Here is a 21,249-nt window from a genome sequence, read left to right on the forward strand (position 1 = left end):
GTTAACATTGACGCATTATGGTGCCTTTAAAAAACAAGTAGAACTTTACTTTAAAACGCTTTCTACCTCTAAGAACCAAAACGCTGTGAAAACTATGATGCTGTGCTCCAAATTTGGATTATTTACGGAACTTCTGTGAGCCTGTGGCTTTACACTTTGCTACATATATATATATTTTGCATTCTATTTTAGTTACTTTATTTAGTTTACAACCCCCTGGCGCTGTTTTGTACTGTTTCTGTACTATTTCTGTACTTGTTTTAATTATTATTATTTCTTTGAATGTATGTAAATGTAGCATATTATAAATAAAGGTTTATTTAAAAAAAAGGAAAAAAAAGATGCATGATGGTGTAACGATAAACGTCGTATAAATACACACAACTAAATAAAGCAAACTTAAATATCATTAATGATAATGGATGATTTTTAAAGTGTGATGTTAGCTGATAAGCTATGAGCATTTTTGTAATTTTTTTTTCGAAAAAATTTATTTAGACGCGCTAGTTAACAAGCTAACTACTTCCGGTACGGGTTACGTTAACAATGGTGAACGATAAGGTGGTAAATGTAATGTAAATACACTCAACCAAATAAAGTAATATTTAATGTCATTTGAAGGAACTAGATACGTTTTAAGGTGTGGTGCTCACTGACAAGAATTTAAGTCATTAGTCATAAAACAGCATTTTTTTTTTTAAATTATGCTGGCTAACAAGCTAACTACTTCCGGTTACGTTAACAATGGCGTATGACGGCGAAGTGGTAAATGTAATATAAATACACAACTAAATAAAACAAAATTTAAATATCATTAAGGATAATAGATTATTTTTAAGGTGTAATGTTAGCTCGCAAGTTGTGAGCATTTTGGTAATTTTTTTCAAAAACATTTATTTAGACGCGCTAGTTAACAAGCTAACTACTTCCGGCACGGGTTACGTTAACAATGGTGAATGATAAGGTGGTAAATGTAATGTAAATACACTCAACCAAATAAAGCAATATTTAATGTCATTTGAAGGAACTAGTTACTTTTTAAGGGCAGGTGCTCGCTGACAAGCCTTTTAGTAATGTATATGTAAAACAGCATTTTTTCAAGTTATGGGTGAGGGCAGACATCCGGGCAACTGAGCTACATACGGGTTCTTCGAGCCATAGCAACGAGACTGGCGTTGAAAACAAACCGTTGCCATTACTCTTTAACCTGTCGACCTACGCTGATTAAACCCGTCATTCTGCCTCCAAAATGCCGAAAAACTGTTGTTTTTGGTTGTGCTAACCACAACTGGAAACAGGGAAAACAAAGGTTGTATTTTGTTCTGCCAAAGCGTGATAAAAGCCCACAGAGACGAGACAAATGGCTCGCAGCTTTACACTGGGAAAACGAGGACGGTTCTCACTGGAGTCCCCCAAAGTCCCGGGTCGTGTGTTCGGATCACTTCGTTTCTGGTAAATATAAGGAACAAAAATCCACCTTCTTAACCACAACTTGGCTATACCGTCCGTGCTAATGTTGTACTTGTTGAATTTTTACCTTATAAGTTTCAAGTTTATTATTCTTCGGTCAATCGTCAACAAAATAAACAAACAGTTGTACATTCTTAAATTGAAAATGAAAATGTTGCAGACCGAAAGGGTTTAGGCTGAAGTTGAACACTTATTGCGCCTAACCCTATAAACAATGTCAAGTACAAAATAAACTTCCGAAAATTATTGAATGTCCATTGTACAACATATTATAAGTACACATTATACATAACATAAACACAGTTCAATTATATACACAGTAAAGGCATGTGAAATATCCTTGTAGACATGTTAAACCTTTGTACCAATTTATATACTATATACAAACAATTGTACTTCCATTATTATTTATAACCCACATTTAGTATTTGAATTAACATTGATCATAGTATTAACTACTGTGTTGATTCTAGAGTGATATATTTTTTCAAGACATTGGTCTTAAAGTGTTTTTTAAATGTGTGAATAGAACTGGAACATTTTAAGGAATAATCCAAGCTGTTCCACAGTTGAACCCCCCTGACAGAAACACATCTACTTTTTAAGCTTGTTCTTATCTTAGCTTTCTGGAAGACAGCTGAACCTCTGAGGTCATAGGGATTCTCTCTGGGTTTAAACCTCTCCTGTAGACACCCAGGCAGCATGTGGTTATGAGCTTTGTACGTCACAATAGCAGTGTTGAGGTCAACAAGATCGTGCAGTTTTAATGTTTTTAATTTAATAAACAGAGCATTGGTATGGTCATGATAATCTGCATAATTTACAATTCTAATCGCTTTCTTTTGAAGTAAGAATATAGATTTAATGTTTGTTTTGTAATTGTTACCCCAGATTTCGACACAATAATTAAGATAAGGAAGTACAAAAGAATTATATAACATGATAAGAGCCTTTTGATTTACGGAGTTTTTTATTTTATGTAACATAGCAATATTTTTTGCCATCTTTGTCTTAAGTATATTTATGTGCAGTTTCCAATTTAATTTATCATCTATATGGATTCCCAAAAATGTTGTTGAATACACCCTTTCTATCTCCATATCATCAATTCTTATATGACACTGTTTGTTATTTTTCCTATTTCCAAAAATTATGTATTTTGTTTTATTTAGGTTGATTGATAGTTTATTGGCATCAAACCATTGCTTTAGTATGTGGAGTTCACTCTCTACAGTCCCTAATAGATAACGTTCGACAGCTGAAGTTGTTGTTGTACAAAAATAACATGCGGTATATACTATATAGTCTATAGCCTAGCTAGCTATTTTCGAAAACCGGACAACGAGAGGATACCAAAGGCAGCGTTAAGATGGACACCACCGGGAAAACGTAAGCCAGGGCGGCCAAAGAACACCTGGCGAAAAACAGTTGTACTTAAACAATACATGTAGCCCTCAAATCTCTCAATATTTTATACACTAACACTTGATCTTCCGCGTCTCTTTCTTAGTAGCGCGCAGGCTAAGCTAACTAGCAAGCTAAGCTAAGCCTGAGAAGCTTTAAAGTTCACTGAGACGAGTCTGACGCAAATAATACATTTTCGTTTTTTCACACGATAAGCGAATAAGTAAAAATGCGTAAATGAAGGATTTAACGCCGACTTCCAAGCCACAACGCTCGTTAAATGCTTTTTCTGTCAATGCTGTGTTCGCTGTGAGCTGGTTTGTTTTCAACGAATTCCCGGTTGCTAGGGGATTGGTAGGCGGAAGTGACGTAGGTCCGCCCTCACCCATACTAGCCAACAAGCTAACTACTTCCGGTTACGTTAACAATGGCGTATGACGGTGAAGTGGTATATGTAATATAAACAAACAACTAAATAAAGCTATCTTTAATGTCATTTGGGGGAAATGTTTATTAATTTGGGTGAGATGGCAGCTGACAAACTACGAGTATTTTAGTGTTCTTTTTTTGGTAATACCTTGACGTCATTTCCGGTTATGTTACTCCGACGTCAGATCCGTTGAAAATACATTTTAATATTGTATAAATACGATGGTAAATCAAATAAATAAACAAATTGGTGCTTTTTTTTTTAGTAGGGGTGACTTTGTGCGAAAAAAAACACATTTTCACGACTTTTCCTGCGCGGTGGAGTCCAACCACAGGACAGGTAGAGCAGGTGAGGTGTCAGGTTTCAGTTTACTGGCGACTCGACTGAACATTTCACAAGGTCTCGGCTGAACTCTTTACCCGCACTTCTGCAAAACAGGCTCCTTCAAAAGGTAAACCTTTTTGAGTGTGGTGATGGCTTTTTCTTTGTATTTTACGTCATTGTATACAAAACTCTGGTGCTACGTTCAGGGACTTCAGGTGAGTTATTTCCTGCTGGCAGGACACAGGTGTGGCACCTATGACTTTTCTTTGAACACCTCACCCAATTCAAGTTTCAACCCCTTTGGGAAAAAAATGATGGAATCAGCAGATTTGAAGGATTTTCCTTAAGTTGTTCGATTTAAAAAAATAAAATAAAATTGACAGCAGTTTTGAATGTAGTTTTAGTCATATTTTTGCCATCTAAATGGATTTTAGTCGAGTCAAATTACAGTAAGTTTAGTCGACTAAAATTTAAAGTGTAACGTATCTTCGAAGTTGTCTTAAATCCACTTTTTTTTTTAGCAGAGCTTCTCAAAAAGTAAATTAACAACAAGACCTGCGCTCCATTATTTTATATCAATAAGTACATGTCATACTAACCTTACTGTGTGATTATTATAGCTGAAATTAAGCATTGTTTTCAAATATTGAGTAATATATGACTAAAATGAAGAAGCAAACTAGTTTTGTTATATATTGTGTATAAATACACTGGGGGTACACAATTATTGGTCACTGTTCAGTTTAAATACAGCAACCCGTGGTTTGAAACTAGAAGGTGTAATACATATATATATATATATACATATATATATATATATATATATATATATATATATATACATATATATATACATATATATATATATATATATATATATATATATATATATATATATATACATATATATATATATATATATATATATACATATATATATATATATATATATATATATATATATATATATATATATATACATACATGTATATATATATATATATATACATGTATATATATATATATATATATACATATATATATATATATATATATATATATATATATACATGTATATACATATATATATACATATATATATATATACATATATACATATATATATATATATATATATATACACATATATATATATATGTATATACATATACATATATACATATATATATATATATATACATATACATATATACATATACATATATATATATACATATATATATATATATATACATATATATATATATATATATATATGTATATATATACATGTATATATATATATATATATATATATATATATATATATATATATATATATATGCATGAAATACTTGACTTTCAGTGAATTCTAGCTATGTATATATATATATATATATATATATATATATATATATATATATATATATATATATATATATATATATATATATATATATATATATATATATATATATATATATATATATATATATATTGTTTGGGGTCACCCAAACAATTTTGTGGAATAGCCTTCATTTCTAAGAACAAGAATAGACTGTAGAGTTTCAGATGAAAGTTCTCTTTTTCTGGCCATTTTGAGCGTTTAATTGACCCCACAAATGTGATGCTCCAGAAACTCAATCTGCTCAAAGGAAGGTCAGTTTTGTAGCTCCTGTAACGAGCTAAACTGTTTTCAGATGTGTGAACATGATTGCACAAGGGTTTTCTAATCATCAATTAGCCTTCTGAGCCAATGAGCAAACACATTGTACCATTAGAACACTGGAGTGATAGTTGCTGGAAATGGGCCTCTATACACCTATGTAGATATTGCACCAAAAACCAGACATTTGCAGCTAGAATAGTCATTTACCACATTAGCAATGTATAGAGTGTATTTCTTCAAAGTTAAGACTAGTTTAAAGTTATCTTCATTGAAAAGTACAGTGCTTTTCCTTCAAAAATAAGGACATTTCAATGTGACCCCAAACTTTTCAACGGTAGTGTATATATATATATATACATACACACACACACAGTATATATAGGGGTGTCTATTATATATACAAAACCCAAAAGCAGTGAAGTTGTCACATTGTGTAAATGGTAAATAAAAAGAGAATACAATGATTTGCAAATCCTTTTCAACTTATATTCAATTGAATAGACTGCAAAGACAAGATATTTCATGTTCACACTGAGAAACTTCACTTTTTTTTAGCAAAAAATCATGAACTTAGAATTTAATGGCAGCAACACATTGCAAAAAAGGCATTTTTACCACTGTGTTACATGGCCTTTCCTTTTAACAACACTCAGTAAAGGTTTGGGAACTGAGGAGGCACATTTTTGATGTGGAATTCTTTCCCATTCTTGCTTGATGTACAGCAGGGGTGTCCAAACTTTTTCCACTGAGGGCCGCACACGGAAAAAATTAAAGCATGCGGGGGCCATTTTGATATTTTACATTTTCAAACCGTAACAAAATATGTGGATTTTGTTTGTTTTTACCTTTAGGGCTCCCGGGGACCATAAAGGGTCTAAGTCATTAAAATGTTAAAAACAAGTCAAATTATTTTTTTTTAATTTATATAACGCTTACAGTAAATCTGTACAGTATATCAACTTCAGGTTGATATAAAGTTTACAAAAACAAAAAGGTTTTATGCCTTTTCTGTCAAAGACAACTTAGTTTGTTATAATAAAACTGAAATATGCAGTATTTCCCCCACTGCCCAAAACATTCAGAAAGCAATGTTTGATGTGAAGTAATTAGAGCCTTAGAAATATCAATAATGCAAGACACCATTGATTTTAATTCATTATTATTTTTGAGTAATCACAGTGAAAAGATAAATACAATCCCATTAAATATATTTGGGATCCAAAAGTTGCCCCACTCAGAAAGTGATATATTTTTATTAGTTTTTTTATATACTTTCAACACTTAAGTTACGAGCTCAACTTCAGATATATCTGTCCATTTTACGTTTGAAGTATTATTTTTGTTTGTTTTATGCTCTTTTGTCAAATAAAATGTTGATGTTTTTGTATGGCAACCACACAATGTATGCAATATTTCCCACATAAAACATTTTAAAGTGAAATATTTGAAATAAATGGAGCCTTGAATAGGTCAATAATTCATTATAACATTGTTTTGTTAGTTTTTTTGGAGCAATGGCAAAAAAAGAAAAAAGAAAGAAAGACAAAAGTAAAAAAAAAAAACAAAGCCTGCATGGTAGCTTTGTGTCAACATTGCAACTTTTTCTAGTTAGATTTCACCTCATTCCACTTTTTAAATGTTTTTTAAATTTTTGCAATAGCATTTCCAGAATGTGTGGCGGGCCGGTAAACAATTAGCTGCGGGCCGCAAATGGGCCTCCGGGCCGCACTTTGGACACCCCTGATGTACAGCTTAAGTTGTTCAACAGTCTCCCTTCTCATATTTTAGCCTTAATATTGCACCACACATTTTCAATGTCTGGACTACAGGCAGGCCAGTCTAGTACCTGCACTCTTTTACTATTACTTTGCATCGTCTTGCTGAAATAAGCAGGGGCGTCCATGATAACGTTGCTTGGATGGCAACATATGTTGCTCCAAAAGCTGTATGTACCTTTCAGCATTAATGGTGCCTTCACAGATGTGTAAGTTGGGCACTAATACACCCCCATACCATCACACATGCTGCCTTTTACACTTTGCGCCTAGAACAATCCGGATGGTTCTTTTCCTCTTTGGTCCGGAGGACACGACGTCCACAGTTTCCCGAAAACAATTTGAAATGTGGACTCGACAGAACCACAGAACACTTTTCCACTTTGCGTCAGTCCGTCTTAGATGAGCTCGGGCCCAGCGAAGCCGGCGGAGTTTCTGGGTGTTGTTGATAAATGGGTTTAGCTTTGCATAGTAGAGTTTTAACTTGCACTTACGGATGTAGCGACAAACTGTAGTTACTGACAGTGGTTTTCTGAAGTGTTCCTGAGCCCATGTGGTGATATCCTTTACACACCGATGTCGCTTTTTGATGCAGTACCGCATGAGGAATCCAAGGTGCGTAATATCATGGCTTACGTGCAGTGATTTCTCCAGATTCTCTGAACCTTTTGATGATATTACGGAGCGTAGATGGTGAAATCCCTAAATTCCTTGCAATAGCTGGTTGAGAAATGTCCTTCTTAAACAATTTGCTCAGGCATTTGTTGACAAAGCGGTGACCCTCGCCCCGTCCTTGTTTGTGAACGACTGAGCATTTCACGGAAGCTGCTTTTTCACCCAATCATGGCACCCACCTGTTCCCAATTAGCCATGTTCACCTGTGGGATGTTCCAAAGAAGTGTTTGATGGGCATTCCTCAACTTTCTCAGTCTTTTTTGCCACTTGTGCCAGCTTTTTTGAAACATGCTGCAGGCATCAAATTCCAAATGAGCTAATATTTGCAAAAAAATAGGTGTTAGAAAAGAACTTTCTCGACACAAACATGAAACTATTAACAATAAATTCAAGGGGGGGCATGAAAATAAGTCAGTCCCTTTTGGGGGGGCGTGACAGAAAGTAATTAATAGTGGGACGGGCCCCCCGGGGGGGGCACCATGAGATGTCGGAGGAAAGGGGGCGTGAGAGGCAATGTCTTAATAGCATCTTCAGTAAAGAACTATCTTGACACATCCAGATGGAAAACATCAGGAGGAGGGGGGGCGTGAAAAACCCTTCTTCCCCCTAAGGGGGGTCGTGAGAGAAAATAAATGGTTGAAATAAAAGCAACATGTCTTCTCTTTGTGCAGAAATGGCACACAAGTACGACGGCTTGTCCCACTGCAGGCTGGCCTTGGTCTTCGCGGTGCTGATGGACCTCCTGGGGGTGATCTCCCTGCTCTTGGGGGTCTTCGCCCCCCTGGAGATCCGCGGACGAGACTTCGGGGATCTCCTGGTGTACTCGGGGGCTCTGCTGGTGCTGCTGTCCTTGGCGGGCTGGGTGCTGTGGTACAGCGGCAACATCGAGGGCCTGACCTCCAGGAAGGAGCTGGGGGGCCCCATGGGCGGAGCCGTGGACCGCCTGGCTCGGTCCCTGAGCAGGAGGATACGTCTGCCCAGGACACACAGCAGCCCGACGTAGACGCGCGCTTCAAGGAGTGCCACTGCTTCAAAAAAGAAATTTCAATACGAGGCTGAAGTGAGCTTCTTCTTCAAAAGGGGCCGATACTGATGCTCGATGCCAGACTGATATCGTTCACTTGAAATGTTACTAAGTAAAATACATGTGGGGTGTCCCACAGGGGTCAATCCTGGGTCCGCTACTTCTTAATCATGTACGTTATAAACAGGAAGTGCTTTTTTGAGGGATAACTTGCAAAAATGAACTTGGAGAAAAGCACTTTCGTGTTGTTTGGAAGTCAGAAATGAGTGTCAGATTGGAAATTTGATAACAGAGATTGGAAGATTAGAAAAGTAAGTGAATCAAAATAAATACAATTAGAAACTAAATAAGAAAAAAATAAAATTAATATTTCTATATTTTATTTGTAAAAATACAGTAAATAAAAGGGGTGTAACAGTACACAAAAATGTTGGTTCGGTACGTACCTCGGTTTAGAGGTCACGGTCCGGTTCATTTTCGGTACAGTAATGCCTGGTTCACACCAACGGCGCTTTCCGCGCTTTAAAGCGGCGAGCAAAGCGCCGTCATTTTTGTCAATTTTTCCACGAATATCCCGATCTCCGAAGTAATGTTATGCTTTGATACGCTCTGATACGAATTAGTTGCCGCTTTGTTACCGTTCCTCACGATTTGATGCCGCTTTGATACGCTTTAAATCGCGCTTTGATACGTTTTATTACGCTTTATTGAACTTTATTACGCTTTGATGCGATCCTGACGCTTTAAATCAGGCTCTGACACGATTATCAAGCTCTGTTGTGCATTGTTACAACAAAAATAAGAAAAAAATGTGGAAAAACTCAGTATACTAAGTTTCCCCCACATTTTTTTAGATTTATCTATTTATTTGATTTCTCTTTTTGTTTTATTATATACAGGATAAAACACATAATGTAATAAAAAAGAGAAATATGATAAACAAATAAGTAAAAAAAAAAGTGAAAAACTCAGTATACTAAGTTTTCCCCACATTTTTTTAGACTTATCTATTTATTTGATTTCTCTTTTTGTTTTATTATATACAGGATAAAACACATAATGTAATAAAAAAGAGAAATATGATAAACAAATAAGTAAAAAAAAAAGTGAAAAACTCAGTATACTAAGTTTTCCCCACATTTTTTTAGACTTATCTATTTATTTGATTTCTCTTTTTGTTTTATTATATACAGGATAAAACACATAATGTAATAAAAAAGAGAAATATGATAAACAAATAAGTAAAAAAAAAATGTGAAAAACTCAGTATACTAAGTTTTCCCCACATTTTTTTAGATTTATCTATTTATTTGATTTCTCTTTTTGTTTTATTATATACAGGATAAAACACATAATGTAATAAAAAAGAGAAATATGATAAAAAAATAAGTAAAAAAAAAAAGTGAAAAACTCATACTGTTTTCCACACATTTTTTATATTCATTTATTTTTTCAATTTCTCTTTTTTTTCGTTGTATTATGTTTATTATTTATTATGTTTTATATCTTCATTTCTTTTATTTCTTTGTCATCTTAATAAATATCTATCTTTCATTTCGTATGCTAGTTGACTATAATAAAAGGCATTTCTTTTATTTTTTATATTCATTTATTTTTTTCAATTTCTCTTTTTTTCCCCGTTATATTATGTTTTATATCTTCATTTCTTTTATTTCTTTGTCATCTTAATAAATATCTATCTTTCATTTCTTATGCTAGTTGACAATAATACAAGGCATTTCTTTTAAACGTAACATATTCTCTTTATTATTAACATTTTCATACAGAAAAATGATAGACAGTAATGTCAAACTGCAACATCAAACAGCAGAAGTACAGAAACAATGATCATCGTATAAAAAAGGCAATGATGCAAAAGAGAATGGATTTGTAATCCTGTGTTGGTTTTACATAAAGTTTCAATGTCACTAGTCAATATCACAGTCACTTCTTATTGCGCTTTGAACCTAGATCTGTTAAGCTTTCCTACGCTTTGAGTCAAGCTTTGCTGAGCTTTGTCACGCATTGTCACTCTCTCTGCGCTTTATTCCATTCTTGACAGAGCGCAGAATTTTTTTAAACCGTTTAAAAAATTTTGGCGAACTTGCCGCATGTACCGCTTCACTACAAGCTTTCCCACCATCCATTAGGACCCTCACGCTTTAATCAGGCTTTGTTACGCTTTAACGCCGCTTTGCATGCCGCTTTAAAGCGCCGTTGGTGTGAACCTAGCATAAGAAAACAACAAAATATACATTTTTTGGTTATTTATTTACCAAATGTGTAAACAATGGCTTTATCCTTTTAACATTGGGAACACTATAATAATTCTGCCCACGTTAATCAACATTAAACTGCCTCAAGTTGTTGCTCGGATTAAATAAAATGACAAAACTTTTCTTCTACATGTAAAAAGTGCAACATTAAACAGTTTCAAGTCAACTCATCATGCTTAATTTATTACAGCATTCGGGAAGCCTGTAGTTTATTTATGATGTAAATGTTATATTTTTATCAACATGTGATAGCAGGGACCCTGCCATTCAAAACTAAGCTGCTGCATTACTAATGATTCATGTAACTATAGCTGGAAAAAATAGTACAATAGCAATAGGAGAGACTATTCATCCCTGAACACCATGGAGTTCATGTAGGCTTAATGATGCACTTACATTATTATATCAACTATCAGAGACAGAAACTCTTCATTTAACATAATGTCCTTTTTTGCTGCTTCAACACAGCTCAATCAACACAGAAAAAGGTGAAGTGAAATAACAGACAGACAGGGCTTTGCTGTCCGTAACACACACACACCGCAAAATTAGTTAACGTTACGCTAAAACAGGGGTCACCAACCTTTTTGAAAGCAAGAGCTACTTCTTGGGTACTGATTAATGCGGAGGGCTACCAGTTTGATACACACTTAAATAAATGGCCAGAAATAGCCAATTTGCTCAATTTACCTTTAACTCTATGTTATTATTAATAATTAATGATATTTACACTTAATTGAACGGTTTAAAAGAGGAGAAAACACGAAAAAAATGACAATTACATTTTGAAACAGTTTATCTTCAATTTCGACTCTTTAAAATTCAAAATTCAACCGAAAAAAAGAAGAGAAAAACTAGCTAATTTGAATATTTTTGAAAAAATTAAAAAAATAATTTATGGAACATCATTACTAATTTTTCCTGATTAAGATTAATTTTAGAATTTTGATGACATGTTTTAAATACGTTAAAATCCAATCTACACTTTGTTAGAATATATAACAAATTGGACCAAGCTATATTTCTAACAAAGACAAATCATTATTTCTTCTAGATTTTCCAGAACAAAAATTTTAAAAGAAATTCAAAAGACTTTGAAATAAGATTTAAATTTGATTCTATAGATTTTCTAGATTTGCCGGAATAATTGTTTTGAATTTTAATCATAATAAGTTTGAAGAAATATTTCACAAATATTCTTCGTCGAAAAAACAGAAGCTAAAATGAAGAATTCAATTAAAATGTATTTATTATTCTTTACAATAAAAAAAATTAATGTACTTGAACATTGATTTAAATTGTCAGGAAAGAAGAGGAAGGAATTTAAAAGGTAAAAAGGTATATGTGTTTAAAAATCCTAAAATCATTTTTAAGGTTGTATTTTTTTCTCTAAAATTGTCTTTCTGAAAGTTATAAGAAGCAAAGTAAAAAAAATCATGAATTTATTTAAACAAGTGAAGACCAAGTCTTTAAAATATTTTCTTGGATTTTCAAATTTTATTTGAGTTTTGTCTCTCTTAGAATTAAAAATGTCAGGCAAAGCGAGACCAGCTTGCTAGTAAATAAATACAATTTAAAAAATAGAGGCAGCTCACTGGTAAGTGCTGGTATTTGAGCTATTTTTAGAACAGGCCAGCGGGCTACTCACCTGGTCCTTACGGGCTACCTGGTGCCCGCGGGCACCGCGTTGGTGACCCCTGCGCTAAAAGCTAATTAACCTTCACCTCAAGCCGAGGTCAAGGGGCTCATAGTGATGTTACTAGTAGTTGACTGGGAGGTTTTTATTATCATTTGGGGAGAGTCCGCAGCCTGATGATGACCTGCTAAACGCTAAGCACTGACTACACGCGCTCTGAATACGCACTGCTGATTGGCTGTTACCGCTCTGTGTGTAACCAATCAGATGGTTGTGTGGGTGGGACAATGCTTGGTGCTGTGTAGAGGACTGACAGAGGCAGAAGGAAGCGGAGGCGGCTACTTAATATGTCCGTGTGGAAACTCGTTCGGTACACCTCCGAGCCCAACCGAAACCCCCGTACCGAAACGGTTCAATACAAATACACGTACCGTTACACCCCTAGTTTTGGGGTGTTATTTTAGACCACAAGCGGTGCTCAGTGTTGGCGCTAGGAATTTTCAAAATGGGATCCCAGGCACCCCATCAAGTCATAAAAACGGGGTCCCACAGGACAATGACCCCAAACTAGAGATGTCCGATAATATCGGCCTGCCGATAGTATCGGCCGATATATGCGTTAAAATGTAATATCGGAAATTATCGGTATCGTTTTTTTTATTATCGGTATCGTTTTTTTTGTTTTTTATTAAATCCACATAAAAAACAAAAGATACACTTACAATTAGTGCACCAACCCACCCCATTTACACTCATTCACACAAAAGGGTTGTTTATTTCTGTTATTAATATTCTGGTTCCTACATTATATATCAATATATATCAATACAGTCTGCAAGGGATACAGTCCGTAAGCACACATGATTGTGCGTGCTGCTGCTCCACTAATAATACTAACCTTTAACAGTTAATTTTACTAATTTTCATTCATTACTAGTTTCTATGTAACTGTTTTTATATTGTTTTACTTTCTTTTTTATTCAAGAAAATGTTTTTAATTTATTTATCTTATTTTATTTGATTAATTTTTTTAAAAAGTACCTTATCTTCACCATACCTGGTTGTCCAAATTAGGCATAATAATGTGTTAATTCCACGACTGTATATATCGGTTGATATCGGTATCGGTAATTAAAGAGTTGGACAATATCGGCATATCGGATATCGGCAAAAAGCCATTATCGGACATCCCTTATTGCAACACATGCCAATACGGCCGGGTTAACTTATAAAGTGCAATTTTAAATTTCCCGCCACACTTCCGCTTGAAAACGTCTCGGTATGATGACGTATGCGCGTGACGTAGCCAGTTTAACAGAGGTATGGCTTCCCCATTGAAGCCAATACGAAATAGCTGTTTTCATCGCATTATTCCACAGTATTCTGGACATCTGTGTTGGTGAATCTGTTGCAATTTGTTCATTGCATTATGGAGAAAGAAGCTGAGCAAGCAAAGAAGAAAGTTGTTGGTGCGAAGTGGATATTTTGCGAGGGAAGTCAGCAACACAACACAGCCGGTGTTTGTTTACATTCCCGAAAGATGCAGTCAAGATCGAAGAACTCGGACAACAGAGACTCTAACCAGGAGGACTTTGATTTGGATACACGGACGCGATACCGTGAGTACGTAGCTGCGCTTCCAAACATTTGATCGCTTGCTATAACTAGCTCGAGCTGGTAGCTAGGAGCTAGCATAACAAACACCTAGGGGTTTGTTATGCGGGATTAATTTGTGGCATATAAAATATAAGCCTGGTTGTGTTGTGGCTAATAGAGTATATATATGTCTTGTGTTTATTTACTGTTGTAGTCATTCCCAGCTGAATATCAGGTCCCACCCGCGCGCTTCCAAACATTTGATTGCTTGCCCGTACGTGAGTGTCATGTACGTAACTTTGGTTAAATATATAAGCTTTATGAACCTTGGGTTAGGTGAACGGTTCTTTGGGCTGAGTGAGTGTGTGTGTTGTGCAGGTGTTTGAATTGTATTGGCGGGTTATATATACGGGATCCCGTCCATATTACCCGCTCGAGCTATAACTAGCTCGAGCTAGTAGCTAGGAGCTAACATAACAAACACCTAGGTGTTTTTATGCGGGATTAATTTGTGGCATATTAAATATAAGCCTGGTTGTGTTGTGGCTAATAGAGTATATATATGTCTTGTGTTTATTTACTGTTGTAGTCATTCCCAGCTGAATATCAGGTCACCCCCGACTCTCACAGCATCTTCCCTATCTGAATAGCTTCAACTCCCCACTAGTCCTTCACTTGCACTTTCCTCATCCACAAATCTTTCATCCTCGCTCAAATTAATGGGGAAATCGTCGCTTTCTCGGTCCGAATCTCTCTCACTTCTGGCGGCCATCATTGTAAACAATAGGGAACTTTGCGTATATGTTCAATTGACTACGTCACGCTACTTCCGGTAGGGGCAAGCCTTTTTTTTATCAGATACCAAAAGTTGCGATCTTTATCGTCAGTGTTCTATACTAAATCCTTTCAGCAAAAATATGGCAATATCGCAAAATGATCAAGTATGACACATAGAATAGATCTGCTATCCCCGTTTAAATAAAAAAAAAATAATTTCAGTAGGCCTTTTATGTCATATTTGGATTATCGAATTTTTGGTGTGAATCCTTAAGCTATTTGGACCAAAATAGTTTCCCAAAAAACCAATTAGTTTTTCAAAAATGCTTTATTTCTTTATATTTCCTCTTTCGAGGAACTGTTCATTCTGTTGTTCTATATTGTTCCAATAAATGGTGTGTGCGTTCTAATAAAGTTATTTTTGTTAAAAAAAGACTACTCAGCAAATATCAGTCAAACTATTAAGATTTTTATTTTAGTCAAATACGTCATCTTCAGCTTAGGACCCTTGTACAAAAATGAACTAAAGTTTTGTTTAGACCAGTGGTTCTTAACCTGAGTTGGATCGAACCCTAGGGGTTCGGTGGACCCTCCGCCGCGGACGTCGAGACACACCCGACTCATTGTGTGAATAAAAACTTCTCCATATCGGCGTATTATGGATACGGCAACAGCAGAAGTCACACTGATTTGCAAGTGTGTAAATTGTTGTGAGTTCATGCACGGTTCATTTTGTGCACCGGTAAAAAAAAACATAACTTTGTCTTGAATTCAAAAAAATATATATATATATTTTTTTTTACTGAAGAAGGGTTCGGTGAATGCGCATATGAAACTGGTGGGGTTCGGTACTGCCAACAAGGTTAAGAACCACTGGTTTAATAATAATAATAATAATACCTGGGATTTAATTATATAGCGCTTTTCTAAGTACCCAAAGTCGCTTTACATGTAGAACCCATCAATCATTCACACCTGGCGGTGGTAAGCTACTTTCATAGCCACAGCTGCCCTGGGGTACACTGACCAATATACGATACACATTTAAAGTAGAAAAAAGTTGTAAAGTTTATTTTGGGAGTAACAAGCAAATAACACCAACCTACACTATATTGACAACAGTATTTGGCCAGCCATCCAAATGATGAGTATCAAGTGTCCTAACCACTTGGCCCGGTGTATCAAATCAAGCACTTAGGCATGGAGACTGTTTCTACAAACATTTGCGAAAGAATGGGCCGCTCTCAGTGATTTCCAGCGTGGAACTGTCATAGGATGCCACCTGTGCGAGAAATCCAGTCGGGAAATTTCCTCGCTCCTAAAAATTCCATTATTATAAGAAAATGGTAGAGTTTGGGAACAACAGCAACTCAGCCACCAAGTGGTAAACCGACAGAGAGGCGCATAGTGCAAAGACTTTCTGCACAGTCAGTTGCTACAGAGCTCCAAACTTCATGTGACCTTCCAATTAGCCCACGTACGGTACGCAGAGAGCTTCGCGGAATGGGTTTCCATGGCCGAGCAGCTGCATCTAAGCCATACATCACCAAGTCCTATAATATAAAGCAGTGGTCCCCAACCTTTTTGTAGCTGCGGACCGGTCAATGCTTGAAAAATTGTCCCACGGACCGGGGGGGGGGGGGTTGAACTTTTTTTTTTCATAAAGAAATGCAATCATGTGTGCTTACGTACTGTATCCCTGCAGACAGTATTGGTCTATATTGATAAATAATGTATATATTGTAATTTTTATGTTGATTTAATAAATAAATTTTTTTTAAACTTTTTTATTTATTTTTTATTTCTTGTGCGGCCCGGTACCGATCGGTCCGCGGACCGGTGGTTGGGGACCACTGATATAACAAATACAATAATGAGTTACCATGAATTGATTTACGTGGACCCCGACTTAAACAAGTTGAAAAACTTATTGGGGTGTTACCATTTAGTGGTCAATTGTACGGAATATGTACTGTACTGTGCAATCTACTAATAAAAGCTTCAATCAATCAATCAATCAAAAAGTTGGCACAAAAACAGTACAGTGAATTAATTTCAAACTTATATTATAGCAGTTTGGTCTTTGCAGGGTAACATTTGTGAAATAATTTACCTCACTTTGTTTAAAAGTCCAAATATGATCTTGGCCGAGTAGTTTTCCATTGTTTACTACGATGACGTCATCAGAGGAGCGACGCCGAGTTCCTGGCGGGAAGTTAAAAAGTTGCAGTTGATTGAAAACCGAATTAAAGTCGCTCGTTCCAAACATGTCCGTGTGTTTTTGTCCTATAAAATACTTTTAACGTGCTACACGTCATCAACGTGTACTACAACAGGAATTACTTTTTATAAAAGAATCGGTAAATACGGGAAATATAGCTTATAATAGCATGTTGACACTGAGCACATTATAGATTAAAAAATAAAAACGTGCTTAAAAGATCGTGCTGAGAATTTAACCGTGCCCAAAGAAATAGTCAAAATATCAAATTATACATAAAAGTACTTACTTGTTCTTCCCACGGCCTGTACCGGATGTGAACGCCGCAACTTCCGGTGGACCGTCACAGGGGAAATATGTCAGTGTAACACCACTAAAGTATTTTCTTTCTAAAAGGTAACATAAATATGAAAATACATTACATTTTTTGAAGGGTTTGACTCAAAATATTCCAATTTTAGGACTGACAAAATGCTATTTAACTGGAATGACTTTTTATCATAGAATCGGTAAATACATGAAACATAGCTTATAATAGCATGTTGACACTGAGCACATTAGAGATAAATAAAACAAATAACAAAAATGTGCTTAAAATACCGTGCTGATAATTTAACAGTGCCCAAAGAAATAGTCAAAATATCAAATTATACATAAAAGTACTTACTTGTTCTTCCCACGGCCTGTACCGGATGTGAACACCGCAACTTCCGGTGGACCGTCACACGGGAAATATGTCAGTGTAACACCACTAAAGTATTTTCTTTCTAAAAGGTAACATAAATATGAAAATACATTACATTTTCGAAGGGTTTGATTCAAAATATTCCAATTTTAGGAGGACTGACAAATGCTGTTTTTTAAGATTTCTACGTAATTATATTTTAAATTGTATTTTTTAAACAAGCAATCCGATCAACATGCAGTTGGCTTAGTGGAATAACAGTGTTTTGTTTTTTTTGTTTACAATAATTCCATTTATACATTTTATTTCCAGTCAAACGTGTTTTACAGTGAATTTCATCTGCATTTATACATTCTATTTCTTGGAATGGCTCATATATTTTAATTTTTAGTGCTCTTATTATATTGAACAAGCCAAATTGGAAGGTACTAATCATATATCACGTTTGCGTAAAGTTGATAGCTTTTGTGCAAAAAAAAGAAACAAAGGCAGGTTGTATTTAAATATTGCATAGGAACATGTAGGAAAAATGTCTCCGCTTGAGCTGTGCAGAAGATGAACATGATCATAGAAATAAATACATATATATATGTATATATATATATATATATATATGTATATATATATATATATATATATATATATATATATATATATATATATGTATATATATATATATGTATATATATATATATGTATATATATATATATATATATATATATATATATATATATATATATATATATATATATATATATATATATATATATATATATATATATATATATATATATATATATATATATATATATATGCATGTGGAGGTATTTGTAACTCAAAGTACTTGGCTCAACAAAAAATACACAATATGTAAAAAAATAATCCGTGAAGTAAAGCTGATTTTTTTTGTCCTGCTTCCAGTTGACAAGGAAATTAAATAATGTTCATAATCCAAACATTATGGATATGAGTTGACCTGTAGATGAAATATAAATGTGACAAGAACAGAAAACATTCCCATTAAAAAAAAACATGAATTCCATGAAGGCTTCTGTGTTTTTGGATCGATCGAAGGAGAGGTTGATAAAGTTTGTTGCGCCCAGCCAATGTTAGAGGACACAGCTTGGCACGGCGGAGGCGGGATTCAACCAGATGATCATGTGACTGCGTTCCGATCGCTGCGGCGCGGCCTGGGATACCGGCACGCCGTCGTCGCTGGCGTCGTCTCCTGCAATGAGTCAGGAATAGGGATGATGTTTGATAAGAAATTATCGAGTTTGAGCCTATAATCGAATCCTCTTATCGAACCGGTTCCTTATCGATTCTCTTATCGAATCCACATAGGTTGTTGTATATGGAAAAAAAAAAATATTTGGTTTAACAAAAGCTCACTTTTACTATATAAGAAAAAAATAAAATCTAATAAATAAATAAATATTGACTGTTACCCCCCCAAAAAATAAAATAAAATAAATAAATATTGACTGTTGTTACCCAAAGTATATTAAGTGGGATTTTTCAGAAAAACAAGTATATACAGTAACACAAAAACAACCTGTCTCTGTGATCACTATAGGTGTATAAATAATAATATAGTGTTAAATAAAATCAGTCCCTTGGGCACAAAACTGAAAATAATACAGCTCTCCAAAAAGTGCACTTCTGCTGCTATTGGAACATACTAACTACAGCTATTACTCAGGAAAAGGCTCAACAGGACTCAGCTGGACCTGCAGAACTTGCTGACACGGAGCCTGGCCTTGCTGACCAAGGACTGACAGCAGTGTCCGCGTCACCTGCTGTTGAGAGACTGTCTAGACCAGGGGTGTCCAAACTTTTTCCACTGAAGGCCGCACATTGAAAAATCAAAGCTAGCAGGGGCCATTTTGATATTTTTATTTTAAAAACCAATACAATATATGTATAAAAAAAATATACATTTAGGCTTCCACTCAGACTTGATCCCGGGGACCCCAAAGGGTTTTGGTCCAAAAAATAGAAAAAATGTGTCATTATTCAGTATTATTATTTGTGTTATTATTCAAGTTTTTAAATCTCTAGATCAGTGGTCACCAACGCGGTGCCCGCGGGCACCAGGTCGCCCGTAAGGACCAGATGAGTCGCCCGCGGGTTTGTTCTAAAAATAAATAAATAAATAAATTTTAAAAAAAAGTAAAAAAAAAAAAAAATTTTTTTTTTTAATTTTTTTAATTAAATCTACATAGAAAAAACACAATATACACTTTCAATCAGTGCATCAACCCAAACAACCTCCCCATGCACACTCATCCACACCCACTCACACAAAAGGGGTTATTTCTTTCTGCTACCAATATTCTGGTTCCCACAACATAGACAACACATCTGCAAGGGACACAGTCCCTGAAGCACACATGATTGTATAGGCTGCTGGTCCACTAACATTTTCATTAATTACTATTTTTTATGTAATTATTTTTATATTGTTTTACTTTCTTTTTTATCCAAGAAAATGTTTTTTATTTATTTATCTTATTTTATTTTATTTTTTAAAAAAGGGCCTTATCTTCAACAGACCAGGTTGTCAATGAAATTAGATTTGTTTAAAGGGTTTTTTAAACCAGGCCCAGTCCAGATAATGTCCAAGTCGGACTCAGCAGCACACACCTTCATTCATGTACACAGAAAAAAATTAGGGAACACAACAGATTGCATATAATTTATAAACAAAATTACATTTTCAAAATAAGCATTTATGTACAGTCCAGATTATGTCCAGGTCACTCAAATTAGGGAACACAACAACAGATATCATATAATCTATAAACATAATTATACTTTCAAAATAAGCCTTTGAGGACTTCTCATCTTTTTTTTAATGTTTTTTGGCATCATTATCGTTTTCAACCATGTAACTTTCTAAAGTTAGAAAATACTGAATAAATGTTTTAAAGAAAGTAATACTAAGTGAATATCTGTTTTTGGCCTTAAAAATAAACATTTTACCGAGTACTATAATTAAATTGACTAAATCATGATTGTCAATTAACTCTCCTAAAATAACAGAAACCACATTAAGCTTCATAAACAAACCAATCCTTAAACACATTTTTTCAACTTCCACCCAAAACAAAGACACAATATGACAATACCAAAACAAATGCAGGGTGGATTCAGGCTCCTGACAACAAAATCGGCAATCATCTGACTCTGTCATATTCCATAATTTTAACATTTTCCCTGTGGGTAAGAAGTTATAAATAATTTTAATTTGAAAATAACGATTTTGCACATCGATAGTGGTTTT

General features: G+C 34.7%; 2 protein-coding genes across 3 annotated transcripts in view; one reads left to right on the top strand and one right to left on the bottom strand.

The window, feature by feature from the left end:
• The first annotated feature begins 3,585 nt into the window (after positions 1-3,585).
• Positions 3,586-9,546, top strand: LOC133660575 (transmembrane protein 238-like). Its single transcript, XM_062064125.1, has 2 exons — positions 3,586-3,755; positions 8,419-9,546. The coding sequence occupies exon 2, from the start codon at positions 8,421-8,423 to the stop codon at positions 8,748-8,750; it is 330 nt and encodes a 109-aa protein (XP_061920109.1). The 5' UTR covers positions 3,586-3,755; positions 8,419-8,420; the 3' UTR covers positions 8,751-9,546.
• Positions 9,547-18,778: 9,232 nt separating this feature from the next.
• Positions 18,779-21,249, bottom strand: part of si:dkey-17m8.1 (C-Jun-amino-terminal kinase-interacting protein 4) — an 81,760-nt gene continuing 79,289 nt past the window's right edge. For both annotated transcript variants that reach the window (XM_062062540.1, XM_062062539.1), the window contains exon 28: positions 18,779-19,191. In XM_062062540.1, the coding sequence (XP_061918524.1) occupies positions 19,073-19,191 (119 nt within the window). In that variant the 3' untranslated portion in view covers positions 18,779-19,072. The remainder of the gene's footprint in view (positions 19,192-21,249) is intronic.

The sequence above is a fragment of the Entelurus aequoreus genome, linkage group LG11, assembly GCF_033978785.1.
Source record: "Entelurus aequoreus isolate RoL-2023_Sb linkage group LG11, RoL_Eaeq_v1.1, whole genome shotgun sequence".
Taxonomy (NCBI): domain Eukaryota; kingdom Metazoa; phylum Chordata; class Actinopteri; order Syngnathiformes; family Syngnathidae; genus Entelurus; species Entelurus aequoreus.